The 18,220-nt window shown below is 45.3% G+C and overlaps 1 protein-coding gene across 1 annotated transcript; it reads left to right on the top strand.

Moving 5' to 3' along the window:
- The first annotated feature begins 6,801 nt into the window (after positions 1-6,801).
- On the top strand, positions 6,802-16,164 carry ric3b (RIC3 acetylcholine receptor chaperone b). Its single transcript, XM_046355289.1, has 6 exons — positions 6,802-7,074; positions 8,603-8,826; positions 9,121-9,202; positions 10,931-11,024; positions 14,941-15,071; positions 15,341-16,164. The coding sequence occupies exons 1-6, from the start codon at positions 6,963-6,965 to the stop codon at positions 16,027-16,029; spliced, it is 1,332 nt and encodes a 443-aa protein (XP_046211245.1). The 5' UTR covers positions 6,802-6,962; the 3' UTR covers positions 16,030-16,164.
- Positions 16,165-18,220: the final 2,056 nt, after the last annotated feature.

The raw sequence follows: 18,220 nt of genomic DNA on the forward strand, positions 1-18,220 counted from the left end.
AACTAAACATAGAATAAGAACCCACAAAATACCCAAGGAATATGGCTACCTAAATATGGTCCCCAATCAGAGACAACGATAAACAGCTGCCTCTGATTGAGAACCAATTTAGGCAACCATAGACATATAAACAACTAGACTTACAAAAAACCCTAGACATACAAAAAAACAAGATAATACAAAAACTAAACAAACCACCCTCGTCACACCCTGACCTAACCAAAATACTAGAGAAAACAAAGATAACTAAGGTCAGGGCGTGACAGTACCCCCCCCCCCCCCAAAGGTGCGGACTCCCGGTCGCATACCTAACTTTATATGGGAGGGTCTGGATGGGCATCTAACCTCGGTGGCGGCTCTGGTTCTGGACGCCGCCCCCCCTTCTTTACACTGATCCCTCCGCCTTTGTAGTACTGACCCGTGGATCGTCGCCTGAGGCTCTGGACTGCGGATCGTCGTCGGGGACCCCGGGCTGGGGACCGACGCCGGGGACCCCGGGCTGGGGACCGTCGCTGGAGACCCCGGTTCTGGGAACCGTCCCTGGAGGTTCCGGACTGTGGCCCGTCGTTGGAGGTTCCGGACTGTGGCCCATCGCCGGACGCTCTGGACTGGCTACTGTCGGCAGACGCTCTGGACTGGGTACTGTCGCCGGACGCTCTGGACTGGGTACTGTCGCCGGACGCTCTGGACTGGGTACTGTCGCCGGACGCTCTGGACTGCCGAGTGCGTGGTGCCTGGTGACAGTACCCAGGCCTGGTGCGTGGTGCCGGCACTGGTGGTACCGGGCTGGTGACACGCACCTCAGGGCGAGTGTGGGGAGGAGGAACAGGACGTACTGGACTGTGGAGGTGCACTGGAGGCCGGGTGCGTGGTGCCGGCACTGGTGGTACTGGGCTGGGGACACGCACCTCAGGGCGAGTGCGGGGAGCAGGCACAAGACGTACTGGACTGTGGAGGCGCACTGGAGGTCTGGAGTGTATAGCTGACACAACCCGTCCTGGCTCGATGTTTATTTTCACGCTGCAAATGCAGGGCGCTGGCACAGGACGCACTGGGCTGTGCAGACTCACCGGAGACATAGTACGCAGAGCCGGCGCAGGATATCCTGGTCCAAGGAGGTGTACTGGAGACCAGGAGCGCTGAGTCGGCACCTTCCTTTCTGGCTGGATACCCATTCTAGCCCGGCCAATGCGAGGAGCTGGAATAGAGCGCACCGGCTATAAATGCGAACTGGAGACACCGTGCACATCTCTGCATAACACGGTGCCTGACCAGTCACACGCTCCCCACAGTAAGCACGAGGAGTTGACTCAAGTCTCCAACCTGACTCAGGCAATCTCCTGGTGTGCTTCCCCCAAAAACATTATTGGGGCTGCCTCTCGGGCTTCCGTGCTAGCCGCGTAACCTCATATTGTGGTATCGCCGTTCCGCTTTCGCTGCCTCTTATCTCCTCCTTAGAAAGGCGATACTCCCCCGGCTGCGTCCAGGGTCCTGCTCCATCCAATATTTCCTCCCATGTCCATACTGACTGCTCCTCCTGAACACGTTGCTTGGTCCTTATTTGGTGGGTTCTTCTGTCACGGTCGTCGTATGGAGGAGACCAAGGCGCAGCGTGGTAAGCGTACATTCTCCTTTAATTAAAGAAAGAACACTGAACAAACTAACAAAACAACAAAACGAACCGTGAAGCTAATATGAGAAGTACAGACAGGCAACTAAACATAGAATAAGAACCCACAAAATACCCAAGGAATATGGTTCCCAATCAGAGACAACGATAAACAGCTGCCTCTGATTGAGAACCAATTTATGCAACCATAGACATACAATAAACCCTAGACAATACCAAAAACTAAACAAACCACCCTCGTCACACCCTGACCTAACCAAAATACAAAAGAAAACAAAGATAACTAAGGTCAGGGCGTGACAGCAGGATAATAGGTTAAACATTAAATGTTTAATTCCAATGTTTTTTTTCAAGATACAACATTGTCATCTTTGGCAGATTTTCAAGGAAGGTAAGTATATTATTTTGTATTCATATTGCATATTTCCCATCACCTAATGAACAACCACAATACCAGTCTGGTGTTCAGCTTTCTGTGCTGTATTGACGTATCCTGAAAATGACATCTGCTGCTTTAGATTGAACGGTCATATCTGTTCGTTTTCATATCTATAAAAAATAAGCTATTTTCTTTACGTTCAGAGTGCGAGCTGATCAAGGGGTCAAAAATGTTGATATTGCCAGATGTATGTTCACTGTCCGAGGAACAGGCCGTGGAAGCTTTATTTCTGGCAAAAGTGTCCGCTGTTCTTTTTCTCTCCTCCATCTCTGTCTGTCTTGTTGTACATGGAACCTGTCTCACATGCATTAATTAAAAAACCCTAAAGATGTCAGCTGCTGATTTTCAGATTTACACCACACAAACACTCAGCCATTTTCACTGGACTATCAAACCCCTGTTGCTGCCAAGTCATGATTTCCCTGGGGGTTAGCCTTGCAATAACAAGCGCTTATGGAGAGATGTTTGGAGTGCTGTGACATGTCAGTGCTTCAACTTGCTGCACAGTTTGGAGGAAGAAGGCTACCTTGACCTGTCAAATTCTCTCCACCTCTCCTGTGTGGGATATGTGTCTTTACCTCGTCTGTGGGCAGATCTGCAGCATTTCACAGAGAGTTGGAATAATCACACTTTAAGTACAGAGGCGAACCTGACACCTCCCCAACTGTCGCCTTAGCACTACACAACGGATTCAAATGATCAAGTCATCATCACGCTTCTAGTGGAATTTATGTATTCATTTGTGATCTGGTAATGTAAATGACATTATCTTCTATTTGTTTGTCCTCATGTGTCTGTTTTTCAGCATAAAGTACTCTGTAGCCAGTTAGTGTGGACACCAGGTGACACTACACACACACACACACACACACACACACACACACACACACACACACACACACACACACACACACACACACACACACACACACACACACACACACACACACACACACACACACACACACACACACACACACACACACACACAGATTCCTGTTGAACACAGTCTCGTTAACGACCTTATTTTCTCAATAACAGTCTCTCTACTTCACTTCATCCCACTCCTCCTTCTCCCTAAATCCTCTAGGTTATATCAGCTGTGTCCTTATTTTTCAACTTCTATGTTTCAATAGTGTAACATACATTAAGCTTTAAAACAAATACATTAGTGCTTTCGATATCAATGAAAGAGTTGCATGAATTTCGTGTTAAATTAATGGATGTTTCTCAAGTTACGATTCGGCCACCTCAAACCAAACTGGGATAGAGAGGATACACATTACCCTGTTAATTGCCTGAGATTTAGTTTGAAATGGCTTACCTCCATGCCCATCAACAAAGCTGATCTGTCCCAGGTCTGTATGGAGTAATGCATTTATTTTCCAATTCTATACATTTGACTTTATACAGTATCTAGTACTGGACTTGGAGTCTGAATATGAATCTGAACCTGAATCAGAGTTAGTCTGAGTCTGTATGGGATCCAGGTCTGAAATCTGGATCTGATTAAGATTCACTGGAAATATAATCAGACCTGGAGCCAAACCCAAAGTCAGAACTAAATCCGTCAATAGAGTTGGATCCAAAGTCAGAATCGGAAACAAAATTGGAATTTGATTGAGAGACTGAAGAAGGGGAGGACATTGAGCGGTGTTATGGGGTGTCCAATGAGCAGCCTGAAAAGGGGTATGGGACAACAGGGATGGAGAGTGAGGATTTCTGCGCTGTGTATTTGAATGGGGGCGACTTGCTGTGCTGTGATGGCTGCCCAAGGTCTACCACCTCTCCTGCCATGTACCACCCCTTCTAAGCTTCCCACTGTACGTCTTGAGATCCTATTTTCTGGTGTTTAGAAATGTTTTATAATGATATCTAAAAAAAAATATCAATTAGAGCTTTTACATCCCGCAAATGTTACAAGTGTGGATACAATCGAATGAATGTCTAGAATACTGTGGTGCAAAACAGAAACTGTCTTGGGTTGGCATTGTTGACAATGTTCACAGAGCTACAATATGAAATATGTAACCAATAACCGTACCGACAGATTATGTAATACTGAAAGCCCCTGGATAGGATGGGAACGTTTGACTCTGACCCTCTCTCGCTGTCCTACAGGGGGGACTGGGTGTGCATATTGTTTTCCGGAAGTGACCCAGACCCTGGGGTGGAGTATCACTGTAGGACCATTACACCCCTTCGACAGACCACCAGGTGGCAGGCACACCCTACACACTGTCCAGCCTGGACCAAAGAGTGGGTTATGTTGATGATGATGATGATGACTTGATTGCATTCATTAGGAAATTATTTCCGTGTCGTACAGCAAGCAAGCATACACGTGTAAACATAGAAACATTTACAGCACATCACAATACACATATATCAAAGGAGTCCACATAAGAGCTCGCTTGCTGCTTAGGACTGGGGACTATTGGGGGTGGAATTACAATTCATTTCTTCCTGGTACCGGACCTTCTGTACGTGCACGTGCTTACACATGCACCAAAACAAAAAAAATGATGGACCTAATTGTAGAATGGCATATAGAATCCATATTAACTCGATAGGATCTCCATGGGCCTAGTCGTAAAGGTCTGTCATTTCACTTTTAAAACGTATAACTTTGTATTGTGGCATAAACACAACCAGTCATGATGTTTTCATCGGATTGTCAAACAATTAGGTCAAAGGGCTCCTTTACTAGGCTACCCCGCGCACATTCATCCATTCACAACATATTTCCAGCCTCCAAAACAGTGGTGAATGAAAAGAGACATCTGTTACACAAAACACCAAAAAAGTGTAAAGACATTCGGCGATTGTCATTGCGCCAGAATGAATGCCTCTTCTGTCTGCGTGCGTCTCGGTTTCAGCCACTCAACTCTGCCTTGGCAACATGTCAGTGTTCTGGTCGAACCACAGTGCATTTAGAAAAGTAGGCCATACCAGTGGCTCCCAAACATATATACATACAGTTGAAGTCGGAAGTTGACATACACTTAGGTTGGAGTCATTTAAACTCATTTTTCAATCACTCCACAATTGTCTTATTAACAAACTATAGTTTTGGCAAGTCGGTCATCTACTTTGTGCATGACAAGTCATTTTTCCAACAAATGTTTACAGACAGATTATTTCAAATTATTCACTGCATCACAATTCCAGTGGGTCAGAGGTTTACATACAATAAGTTGACTGTGCCTATAAACAGCTTGGAAAATTTCAGAAAATTATATCATGGCTTTAGAAGCTTCTGATAGGCTAATTCACAAAATTTCAGTCAATTGGAGGTGTACCTGTGGATGTATTTCAAGGCCTACCTTCAAACTCAGTGCCCCTTTGCTTGACATCATGGGGAGATCAAAATAAATTAAAAGAAAGACCTCAGCAAAAAAATGTAGACCTCCACAAGTCTGGTTCACACTTGGGAGCAATTTCCAAAAGCCTGAACGTACCACGTTCATCTGTACAAACAATAGTACGCAAGTATAAACACCATGGGACCACGCAGCCGTCATACCGCTCAGGAAGGAGACGCGTTCCGTCTCCTAGAGATAAACGTACTTTGGTGCGAAAAGTGCAAATCAATCCCAGAACAACAGCAAATGACCTTGTGAAGATACTGGAGGAAACAGGTACAAAAGTATCTATATCCACAGTTAAACTAGTCCTATATCGACATCACCTGAAAGGCCGCTCAGCAAGGAAGAAGACACTGCTCCAAAACCGCCATAAAAAAGCCAGACTACAGTTTGCAACTGCACATGGGGACAAAGATGGTACTTTTGGAAAATGTCCTCTGATCTGATGAAACAAAAATAGAACTGTTTGGCCATAATGACCATTGTTATGTTTGGAGGAAAAGGGGGGATGCTCGCAAGCTGAAGAACACAATCCCAACTGTGAATCACGGGGGGGGGGCAGCATCATGTTGTTGAGGTGCTTTGCTGCAGGAGGGACTGGTGCACTTCACAAAATAGATGGCATTATGTGGATATATTGAAGCAACTTCTCAAGACATCAGTCGGCAAGTTTAAGCTTGGTTGCAAATGGTTCTTCGAAATGGACAATGACCCCAAGCATACTTCCAAAGTTGTGGCTAAATGGCTTTAAAAAAAACTTGTGACTCTACTGGACTTGTTCTTAAAATGCACGACTTGGACTTGACTAAAGACTCGACCCATTCTACTTGGGAGTTGTTTTAAGACTTGGACCTTGTGACTTGAGACTTGCTTGTGACTCGAATAACAGTGACTTGGTTCCACCTCTGCTAAATCAGTACAGCCTGTCTTGGCTCATATTGTCTTGGCTCCCGTGGTGTGAAAAGGGATGCTCAGTTCTGAGCTTCACAGATAGTGGTTTCCTTGTATCTACATGGTAGGAGTAATAACATGTCACATTTCATGTTATGGGGCAATGTATGCTGGGCTAATCTATAGACTATGTAGTAAGGGAGTGGCTGGCCTGAAAAATATGGGGGGACAGATGAGATGAGCTTCGGGGCCTTGTCCAATGCAAAGGGGGTACTTTTCCCAGTTATTATCAATATCTAATCTATCACACAGAGACAGTAATTATAGCAGGTATAAAGAGTTCACAAAACGACTTTACCATATTTACAAAAAAATGGATGCAGTGCCATCACAGCCTTTCTATTTTCCTTTCTATTTGGTCGAAATTAATAAAGGTTCTCTGGCGCCATCTACTGGAGAGGTGCATCCACTACAAAGGTTACACTTCCGTTTTTCAGCGAAGGACGTGTGCACAAATGGATGATGCTGAGGAGCCCGACGCAGCATCCACTTGACCCTCTGTGTTGAATTGTTTGTGTATTCGTGTTGCCTTTTAAGTACATTTCTCTGCAAAAGCAACCGTGCGGCTGTAACAATGTCGATGTCAACATTTCAAAAGGTTACGCTCGTGTCTTGTCTCGTGCTCTGCGTTGCTCTTCTGCTTCCGAAAATGCTGCTCGGCGGAGGGAAGGGTGCACAGACCGAGGGTAAGGTTTAACGCTCTAAAAATGTTAAATATCTTTATTATTCTAGCTAACTATTATAGATTCGTACGTAGGCTTACCTTTGCATTTTAACACATTTTTTTCTGCACATCGTCGTTTATTTCTGGTTATCTTTGAATAATACCAGCTACATCCCTGCAGAGGGCGCTGTCATCACCGGGGAGGAGTGGTGGGTCAGCTGTTTGTTCATCCGCAACAGCCTGACTTTATGTGAAAAAAGTTAAAATCGGAGTCCCGCACCCGAACCCAACAAGCAAATATAGAAATTGCGCTACAGGTTACTGTCAAAGACGGGGGGAAGATTTTTTAAAACTGGGTGCAGGATTTTTTTGTTGCCTGTTTTAGATATGTTTCTGCCTATAATTTCCCGAGATGTTGGTAGGCTATTTGTTAGTCAACTTGTCTATCAATTCGGTAGAAGAGAAGCTTGCATGTAGGCTGTCATTATGTTGCCCTAAAAGACGAAATAAACCCATGCTCACCAGAATAATGTCATAAATCGTTAAATGAAGGCTTCAATCGAGTTGACATTGGTAGTGTTCCCTGTCATCTTTCACGGAGCAAAGACGTTTAGGGACCAGGGAGAAAATGCAAAAACTCGGTGGAAAAAAATTCTGTGTAAAATTTCCAATTTACATCAGTTTGACCAGTTGTAAGGAAATATAAACCTCTGGTTGAAATACTATCAGCTTTTATGATGCTGATGCTGATAGACACCATCTGAGGTGCTAGCTGATCATTCACATTCTCTCAAGATGCTGAAATAAAGAAATCATATTTCTCTACTCCTGTTCCCGAGTAAACATTTTGTTAACATTTGGTGTAATATTTTACTGCAAAGAAATGCTTAATTCTGCAGGACTTGATATAAAAGCTATGTGAGAGGTTATAGGTTTTACAGTCAGTGTCCAGATTTCTGTTTCCATTTGACCCATCTGAACAGTAGGCTTCCCTTGACGTACCATAGGCCTATTTGAAGTCCCCGTCTTGTGACATGTCGAATTTGTGTAGCGCCTCACAATCATCACACATAACATAGCCGGCACTGCTGTCGTCCTCTCCTTCCACTTCACCAAATCTTTCCCAAACATTAGCCTACTTTTCTGTCCCTCCCTTCTCTTTATTTTCAACTCTCCATTTTGCAGCTTTTCTCTTATTAAATTAAACTCAGACACGGTTCTTTTTGCCTCTGTGGATTGACATTAACTTTTTCTGCCTGTTCCCAAAAGCATTTGGCGATTGGCATGTCGGCTATTTGACTCATGTACAGTTCAGCCCTAAAGTTTAGGCTTATGCACTAATGCCATATAGTCTAAAATAACCTCAATGTAGCCTAAACACATAAATTGCACAAGAATAATACATTTATGGATTTATTAAGGTATTAGGGCCTTATCACAACAGCGTAAGTCCAACTCACCGTCGCAACAAAGTTGTTATTCCAGTATATCCAGTATGTTAATTCCAGTATATCACAGTATCGGGTTCATCTACCACATTTGCTTTGCAGGTTCAGGACGGTTTCCTCCCATGGTGCACCGGCAGATGGCTCCGGACAGTCAGGGCCAGAGGGCTGCTGGGTCCACCAGGGCACACAACACCGAGGCTATCGCCAGGGCTAAGGGGGGTGGGGGCACAGGGGTAGGGACCGGGGGCAAGTCCAACCTGGCAGGGCAGATCATCCCCATCTACGGCTTTGCGATCCTTCTTTACATCCTCTACATCCTGTTTAAGGTGCGGTGTTGTGGGGTTAACATAGGATACATGCTGAGCATTTTAAAGAATGTGTGTGTTCCAGTACTCCCGTGAAAATTATTTAGAGTACAGACATGTTAGCGTATTAAATGTGCAACGAGGCTGAAGAGAAAACATGCACAAATGAATCTAGGAAGACACACATGGAAACAGTCCATTGTATCTTATTCTCACAGAAAAAGTCCAAATCAAATGCCCATTTATAATCTGCGTATTGTATGTTTAAACCCTTAAATCCTATTGTTGAAGAATGTTTTTTTCTCTTCTCAAAAGATAACCTCAAAGGGGAAGTGCGCTGTACCTTCTGAACCCAGATTTCCCTCAGTGAGAGCAGAGAACCGGAAGAGAAAGATCAGTGAGTTACAAACTGTAATCTCACGATTCTTAAATCGTTCCTCTTTAAGAATCAGTTATACTGATAACTCTATACAAAGAAACAGCATCATTCATTTAAATAGTTTCTCTCTAAAACATACAGTCGTGGCCAAAAGTTTTGAGAATGGCACAAATATTAATTTTCAAAGTCTGCTGCCTCAATTTGCATATACTCCAGAATGTTATGAAGAGTGATGAGATGAATTGCAATTAATTGCAAAGTCCCTCTTTGCCATGCAAATGAACTGAATCCACCCAAAACATTTCCACTGCATTTCAGCCCTGCCACAAAAGGACCAGCTGACATCATGTCAGTGATTCTCTCGTTAACAGAGGTGTGAGTGTTGACGAGGAAAAGGCTGGAGATAACTCTGTCATGCTGATTGAGTTCGAATAACAGACTGGAAGCTTCAAAAGGAGGGTGGTGCTTGGAATCATTGTTCTACCTCTGTCAACCATGGTTACCTGCAAGGAAACACGTGCCGTCATCATTGCTTTGCACAAAAAGGGCTTCACAGGCAAGGATATTGCTGCCAGTAAGATTGCACCTAAATCAACCATTTATCGGATCATCAAGAACATCAAGGAGAGCGGTTCAATTGTTGTGAAGAAGGCTTCAGGGCGCCCAAGAAAGTCCAGCATGCGCCAGACCGTCTCCTAAAGATGATTCAGCTGCGGGACTGGGGCACCACCAGTACAGAGCTTGCTCAGGAATGGCAGCAGGCAGGTGTGAGTGCATCTGTACGCACAGTGAGGCGAAGACTTTTGGAGGATGGCCTAGTGTCAAGAAGGGCAGCAAAGAAGCCACTTCTCTCCAGGAAAAACATCAGGGACAGACTGATATTCTGCAAAAGGTACAGGGATTGGAATGCTGAGGACTGGGGTAAAGTTATTTTCTCTTGATGAATCCCCTTTCCGATTGTTTGGGGCATCCGGAAAAAAGCTTGTCCGGAGAAGACAAGGTGAGCGCTACCATCAGTCCTGTGTCATGCCAACAGTAAAGCATCCTTAGACCATTCATGTGTAGGGTTGCTTCTCAGCCAAGGGAGTGGGCTCACTCACAATTTTGCCTAAGAACACAGTCATGAATAAAGAATGGTACCAACACATCTTCTGAGAGCAACTTCTCCCAAACATCCAGGAACAGTTTGGTGATGAACAATGCCTTTTCCAGCATGATGGAGCATCTTGCCATAAGGCAAAAGTGATAACTAAGTGACTCGGGGAATAAAACATTGATATTTTGGGTCCATGGCCAGGAAACTCCCCAGACCTTAATCCCATTGAGAACTTGTGGTCAATCCTCAAGAGGCGGGTGGACAAACAAAAACCCACAAATTATGACAAACTCCAAGCATTGATTATGCAAGAATGGTCTGCCATCAGTCGGGATGTGGCCCAGAAGTGAATTGACAGCACGCCAGGGCGGATTGCAGATGTCTTGAAAAAGAAGGGTCAACACTGCAAATATTGACTCTTTGCATCAACTTCATGTATTTGTCAATAAAAGCCTTTGACACTTATGAAAAGCTTGTAATTATACTTCAGTATTCCATAGTAGCATTTGACAAATATATCTAAAGACACTAAAGCAGAAAACTTTGTGGAAATTAATATTTGGCCACGACTGTACAATCAAATAGTTTAGCTGCACATCAGACAATGCCATCCTGAAAGGTCTTAACTGACCCTCTCTCCTCCTCTCTAGCGGACTTTGAGCTGACTCAGCTGCAGGATAAGCTGAGGGAGACAGAGATGGTGATGGAGAGGATTGTGTCCAAAGCCAGCTACAGTCCTGAAAGGTTTGTTGTTTACCTGGCCAAAGTCTTGCTCCACGGACATCTCTCATTTATTCTCGTTTCAGTATCTCTTTGCATACCAAAACACATATATTCAACTTTAAAAAAATATATATTCTGGGTCTCTTTCCACCTTACACCATTTTTGGTGGCCAAAATATTGGATACAGTTTTTTTTTAAATTTAGGAATAAAATATTGTTGAATACAATCTGAATTGAACAATGTATTTACATTGCTATTAATGTGTGTACTTAACTGTTAGTGCATGTCCCATTGATTGAATTAGCATACCTGTAATAAATTCTAATGGGTAGACCCTAAGTCATGGGTTCCCAAACTATTTTGTCCCACGACCCCATTTTCATAACCACACATAATATATACAGTGCCTTGCAAAAGTATTCGGCCCCCTTAAACTTTGCGACCTTTTGCCACATTTCAGGCTTCAAACATAAAGATATAAAACTGTATTTTTTTGTGAAGAATCAACAACAAGTGGGACACAATCATGAAGTGGAACGACATTTATTGGACATTTCAAACTTTTTTAACAAATCAAAAACTGAAAAATTGGGCGTGCAAAATGATTTAGCCCCCTTAAGTAAATACTTTGTAGCGCCACCTTTTGCTGCGATTACAGCTGTAAGTCGCTTGGGGTATGTCTCTATCAGTTTTGCACATCGAGAGACTGCATTTTTTTCCCATTCCTCCTTGCAAAACAGCTCGAGCTCAGTGAGGTTGGATGGAGAGCATTTGTGAACAGCAGTTTTCAGTTCATTCCACAGATTCTCGATTGGATTCAGGCCTGGACTTTGACTTGGCCATTCTAACACCTGGATATGTTTATTTTTGAACCATTCCATTGTAGATTTTACTTTATGTTTTGGATCATTGTCTTGTTGGAAGACAAATCTCCGTCCCAGTCTCAGGACTTTTGCAGACTCCATCAGTTTTCTTCCAGAATGGTCCTGTATTTGGCTCCATCCATCTTCCCATCAATTTTAACCATCTTCCCTGTCCCTGCTGAAGAAAAGCAGGTCCAAACCATGATGCTGCCACCACCATGTTTGACAGTGGGGATGGTGTGTTCAGGGTGATGGGCTGTGTTGCTTATACGCCAAACATAACGTTTTGCATTGTTGCCAAAAAGTTCAATTTTGGTTTCATCTGACCAGAGCACCTTCTTCCACATGTTTGTGTCTCCCAGGTGGCTTGTGGCAAACTTTAAATGACACTTTTTATGGATATCTTTAAGAAATGGCTTTCTTCTTGCCACTCTTCCATAAAGGCCAGATTTGTGCAATATACGACTGATTGTTGTCCTATGGACAGAGTCTCCCACCTCAGCTGTAGATCTCTGCAGTTCATCCAGAGTGATCATGGGCCTCTTGGCTGCATCTCTGATCAGTCTTCTCCTTGTATGAGCTGAAAGTTGAGGGACGGCCAGGTCTTGGTAGATTTGCAGTGGTCTGATACTCCTTCCATTTCAATATTATCGCTTGCACAGTGCTCCTTGGGATGTTTAAAGCTTGGGAAATCTTTTTGTATCCAAATCCGGCTTTAAACTTCTTCACAACAGTATCTCGGACCTGCCTGGTGTGTTCCTTGTTCTTCATGATGCTCTCTGCTCTTTTAACGGACCTCTGAGACTATCACAGTGCAGGTGCATTTACGCGGAGACTTGATTACACACAGGTGGATTGTATTTATCATCATTAGTCATTTAGGTCAACATTGGATCATTCAGAGATCTGAACTTCTGGAGAGTTTGCTGCACTGAAAGTAAAGGGGCTGAATAATTTTGCATGCCCAATTTTTCAGTTTTTGATTTGTTAAAAAAGTTTGAAATATCCAATAAATGTCGTTCCACTTCATAATTGTGTCCCACTTGTTGTTGATTCTTCACAAAAAAATACAGTTTTATATCTTTATGTTTGAAGCCTGAAATGTGGCAAAAGGTCGCAAAGTTCAAGGGGGCCGAATACTTTCGCAAGGCACTGTATATAACAGCTAATGTTTACTTTTATTTGGGGCTATGGCAGTCAATTGAAAAACATTTTAACAGTATTTCTGATTATCTTCTCAACTCACAAACACATACATTTAATGTGGGGCTATGACAGTCAATTGCAAATGAGTCTGACAATGTCTCTTATCTCACCACCACTAATGAGATGGGCGTGCTTGACGCATGTCGCGGCGGAGCTTCTCAAAGTCAGGGGGCGTGGTCGACAGTGCGCACCTCATCTCTGTTGTCACATCCAACAGGGATCGATATTTGGTTTTAATGCAGACAAGAGCACTGAATACACCTTCACACGGATATGAGCTGGCGAACGGTAGTACAGGCGAATGGTAGTACAAGTTGTAATGCTCAGAGGGAGAGGGCAGGGTATTCCCTTTGAGTCAAAAACCAAAACTCCTCCGTAGTGACCTGTGAATGCATTGTCTACAGCATTCGGTCACATGGCAGCTCGATCAGCTGTTTCGATTTCATTTACCTGCATGTCAACTGAGCCACGATCGCAGTCAAACAGATTAGGAAGTAGGTCCCAAAGTGCTCTTCCCCGCATTGGTGAGCAGTCAATACTTGTGTGGGACACTTACTGATGCTGTTTTCTGTTGTTAGAAACATGGCACCTCCGATGGAAGGGGGCATTGTTGGCTTTTGAAAGACTCTCCAATAAGAATGATTTCCTCTGAATCCACCGATTCGGTCACTCATCTGTAGAATGTTTTTGTATTCTCTGCATGCTTGCGTTCAGTTCCCCAAATATGTCTGTTACATATAGACAAGGAGACATGTTCTTTTCATTTCGCAGAAATTCAACCAAGTCTGTTTTCTTTTTTACATCCATTGTGAGTGACAATAGTTTGTCTCTCAATGCAAACTCAGTTCGTCTCTCTTAGCAAACTCCAAGTGGGCTGTCGTGGATTTTACTGAAGAGTGGCTCCATCTGGCCACTACCATAAAGGCCTGATTGGTGGAGTGCTGCAGAGATGGTTGTGCTTCTGGAAGGTTCTCCCATCTCCACAGAGGAACTCTGGACCATCGGGTTCTTGGGCACCTCTCCTTCTTCCCCAATTGCTCACTTTGGCCGGGTGGCCAGCTCTAGGAAGAGTTGGTGGTTCCAAACTTCTTATATTTAAGAATGATGGAGGCCACTGTGTTCTTGGGGACTTTCAATGCTGCAGAATTGTTTTGGTACCCTTCCCCAGATCTGTGCCTCGACACAATCCTGTCTCGGGGCTCTACGGACAATTCCTTCGACCTCATGGCTTGGTTTTTGCTCTGACATGCACTATCAACTGTGGGACCTTATATAGACAGGTGTGTGTCTTTCCAAATCATGTCCAATCAATTGAATTTACCACACGAAGACTCCAATCAAGTTGTAGAAACATCAAGGATGATCAATAGAAACGGGATGCACCGGAGCTCAATTTCGAGTCTCATAGCAAAAGGTTTGAATACTTATGTGCCTGCCTCACCACACATTGTTTTCACCTTATCAATTGCAGCCGGAAATATCAAAGTCTCTGAAATAGTGTGTGGTTTCATATCGTAACGGGCCTAGCCATTCACTGTGTGAATGATTCAAGTGCAACGGTCAAGTGTGGCCTTTTCCCATGATCTCTGGTTGAATTTGATCTTTTAGATTATATATATATATTTTTTAAATGTATTTTTTAAGGTTAACCACATAACAATGATTTTGAGATACAAAGACGATATTATAAGGTGTGTGTATGTTTGTGTATATATATCAACAACAACAAAAATGTGTGAATCTTTTTCTTCCTCTGAATTTTGGAAATTCTCCCACGACCCCATTTTCACATCAGGCGCGACCCCTGGTTTGGGAATCACTGCCTTAAAAGCATACTTACCTATGCTTCTGCTGCTCTCCCTGCAGGGTGACAGGGGTGAGTGCCGACCAGGAGGAGAGACTGCTTCTCCAGCTGAGAGAGATCACGCGGGTGATGCAGGAGGGCCGCCTGGTGGAGGGGGTTGCCCCCGCAGATATGGGGGCACAACACTGGGAAGGTAGACTGGGATTGAAGCCCTTTTTCTGTACCACCCCACACCACTGTGGACATTCTTCTAAACAACATGTCATTTGTGCTTCTTTAATGGAAGTCAAACTTTGGCTCTTTTATGACGTCATTCAAGACTTGTCTGAATACGTTATCCACATTCCACAATACGGAGATATACAAGATTTGGGTGTAACATACAGTAAGTAGGGTTTAGTGCCTCTGAGGGCTGTATGGAAACGTAATGATATACTGTTTATGTATCCATGGTTGAATTAGGTTTCCCAGAGGATCCCCATCCATGCTGGGAAGAGCCCTTCTGTGGATACGACCATACCCAGGCGACCAGCACCGAAGAGCAGCCAGAGAGGACCGACGAGTATGGGGCTGACCAGGAGGGTGGGACTTACCAGGAGAAGGGTGGGGCTTACAAGAAGGAGGGTGGGGCTTACCAGAAGGAGAGTGGGGCTTACCAGAAGGAGGGTGGGGACTACCAGGAGGCAGGTAGGGCTGACCAGGATAAGGGTGGGTCTGATCAGGAAGAGGGTGTGGCAAACGAGGAGAGTGGGGTTGACCAGGAAGAGGGCAGGGCTGACCAGAAAGACGTTGGGCTTAACCAGGAAGAGAGCATAGTTGACCAGGTGGTGGTTGGGGTTGACCAGGAAGAGGGCAGGGCTGACCAGAAAGAAGGTGGGCTTGACCAGGAAGAGAGCGTAGTTGACCAGGAGGTGGTTGGGGTTGACCAGGAAGAGGGCAGGGCTGACCAGAAAGAAGGTGGGCTTGACCAGGAAGAGAGCGTAGTTGACCAGGAGGTGGTTGGGGATGACCAGGAAGAGGGCAGGTCTGACCAGAAAGACGTTGGGCTTAACCAGGAAGAGAGAATAGTTGACCAGGAGGTGGTTGGGATTGACCAGGAAGAGGGAGGGCTGACCAGAAATACGTTGGGCTTAACCAGGAAGAGAGCGTAGTTGACCATGATGTGGTTGGGGTTGACCAGGAAGAGGGCAGGGCTGACCAGAAAGACGTTGGGCTTAACCAGGAAGAGAGCGTAGTTGACCAGGAGGTGGTTGGGGTTGACCAGGAAGAGGGCAGAGCTGACCAGAAAGAAGGTGGGCTTGACCAGGAAGAGAGCGTAGTTGACCAGGTGGTGGTTGGGGTTGACCAGGAAGAGGGCAGGGCTGACCAGAAAGACGTTGGGCTTAACCAGGAAGAGAGCGTAGTTGACCAGGATGTGGTTGGGGTTGACCAGGAAGAGGGCAGGGCTGACCAGAAAGACGTTGGGCTTAACCAGGAAGAGAGCGTAGTTGACCAGGAGGTGGTTGGGGTTGACCAGGAAGAGGGCAGGGCTGACCAGAAAGAAGGTGGGCTTGACCAGGAAGAGAGCGTAGTTGACCAGGTGGTGGTTGGGGTTGACCAGGAAGAGGGCAGGGCTGACCAGAAAGAAGGTGGGCTTGACCAGGAAGAGAGCGTAGTTGACCAGGAGGTGGTTGGGATTGACCAGGAAGAGGGCAGGGCTGACCAGAAATACGTTGGGCTTAACCAGGAAGAGAGCGTAGTTGACCATGATGTGGTTGGGGTTGACCAGGAAGAGGGCAGGGCTGACCAGAAAGACGTTGGGCTTAACCAGGAAGAGAGCGTAGTTGACCAGGAGGTGGTTGGGGTTGACCAGGAAGAGGGCAGAGCTGACCAGAAAGAAGGTGGGCTTGACCAGGAAGAGAGCGTAGTTGACCAGGTGGTGGTTGGGGTTGACCAGGAAGAGGGCAGGGCTGACCAGAAAGACGTTGGGCTTAACCAGGAAGAGAGCGTAGTTGACCAGGATGTGGTTGGGGTTGACCAGGAAGAGGGCAGGGCTGACCAGAAAGACGTTGGGCTTAACCAGGAAGAGAGCGTAGTTGACCAGGAGGTGGTTGGGGTTGACCAGGAAGAGGGCAGGGCTGACCAGAAAGAAGGTGGGCTTGATCAGGAAGAGAGCGTAGTTGACCAGGTGGTGGTTGGGGTTGACCAGGAAGAGGGCAGGGCTGACCAGAAAGAAGGTGGGCTTGACCAGGAAGAGAGCGTAGTTGACCAGGAGGTGGTTGGGGTTGACCAGGAAGAGGGCAGGGCTGACCAGAAAGAAGGTGGGCTTGACCAGGAAGAGAGCGTAGTTGACCAGGAGGTGGTTGGGGTTGACCAAGAAGAGGGCAGGGCTGACCAGGAGGAGGGTGCGGCTAAGGATGATGTAGGTGTAGCTAAGGCAGGGGCTGATTTGAATACTGATGAGGAGGGAGGTGCTGATTTGGCCACTGGGAATGAGGAATGTGGGGCTAAGCGTGATGTGGGTGGGACTGAAGTGGAGAAAGCAGGAATGGACAGGGAGGAGGGTGGGGCCAATGACAAGCTGGGTCTGGCTGATGAAGACAGGGGTGGTGCAGAGGAGGAGCTTGAGTTTACACTGAAGATGCCCACCATGTTGGAGCGAGAGGAAAAGGACGGTGTTAACCTGTCAACGGAGATGTCAACTAGCCGTTCTCGTGTTAGAAGGAAGAGGAACAAGAAGCAGAAGAAATGACCAAAAGAAAACAGAGTTGATTGACTTCCCCTAAATTCCTTCCTATAATTGGGAAAGTAGAGTGCCCCCCACAAACTTGAGTCTGGCTATGCCCGTCTAGCAACATTTCTTCCTAGCCTCCAATGCTTCCAAACAGGATGGGCCATAGCATGAAGGTTAGCAGTAGCCAGTCTATAAACATAGGATCAAAAAGCTCCACCCGAGAAAGATGGTATCTCTTCCTAAGTGACAGTCTGAAGCAGAAGTCATACCCACAGTATTGTACCAATGCTTTGTTCAGATGTTCACTATCGCATAATAGCTTTGGCTCAATGCGCATTACAGTGAACTGAATGATTTGGAAGGCACTGTGCTCCCACGGTCTTGATTCACATCTGGGTTTGAGAGTATGCTTGTTGTCCTCTTAGTGCAATAAACCATAATTAGAATACATGGGAATGATCTTATTTCATGGGTAGAAGTTATTGAAAAAGCATTCACTTTTATACACCATTTACTCACTACTGATGACTGTATGTCAGCGTTACAAAAAAAGTTACTACTGTGGAATCTCACAAATAAAATATTCTGGTTTGACAACAACCTTGTCTCAAGTGTGTGACAAACAAAAA

This window comes from Oncorhynchus gorbuscha, linkage group LG01 (assembly GCF_021184085.1).
Source record: "Oncorhynchus gorbuscha isolate QuinsamMale2020 ecotype Even-year linkage group LG01, OgorEven_v1.0, whole genome shotgun sequence".
Taxonomy (NCBI): Eukaryota; Metazoa; Chordata; class Actinopteri; order Salmoniformes; family Salmonidae; genus Oncorhynchus; species Oncorhynchus gorbuscha.

Excerpts from the sequence above, each read along its gene's own strand:
- ric3b (XM_046355289.1), top strand. The coding sequence starts at position 6,963 with ATGTCGATGTCAACATTTCAAAAGGTTACGCTCGTGTCTTGTCTCGTG. Across the intron at positions 9,203-10,930 it reads GAACCGGAAGAGAAAGATCA|CGGACTTTGAGCTGACTCAG; the intron begins GTGAGTTACAAA and ends CCTCCTCTCTAG. Across the intron at positions 15,072-15,340 it reads GGGGGCACAACACTGGGAAG|GTTTCCCAGAGGATCCCCAT; the intron begins GTAGACTGGGAT and ends TGGTTGAATTAG.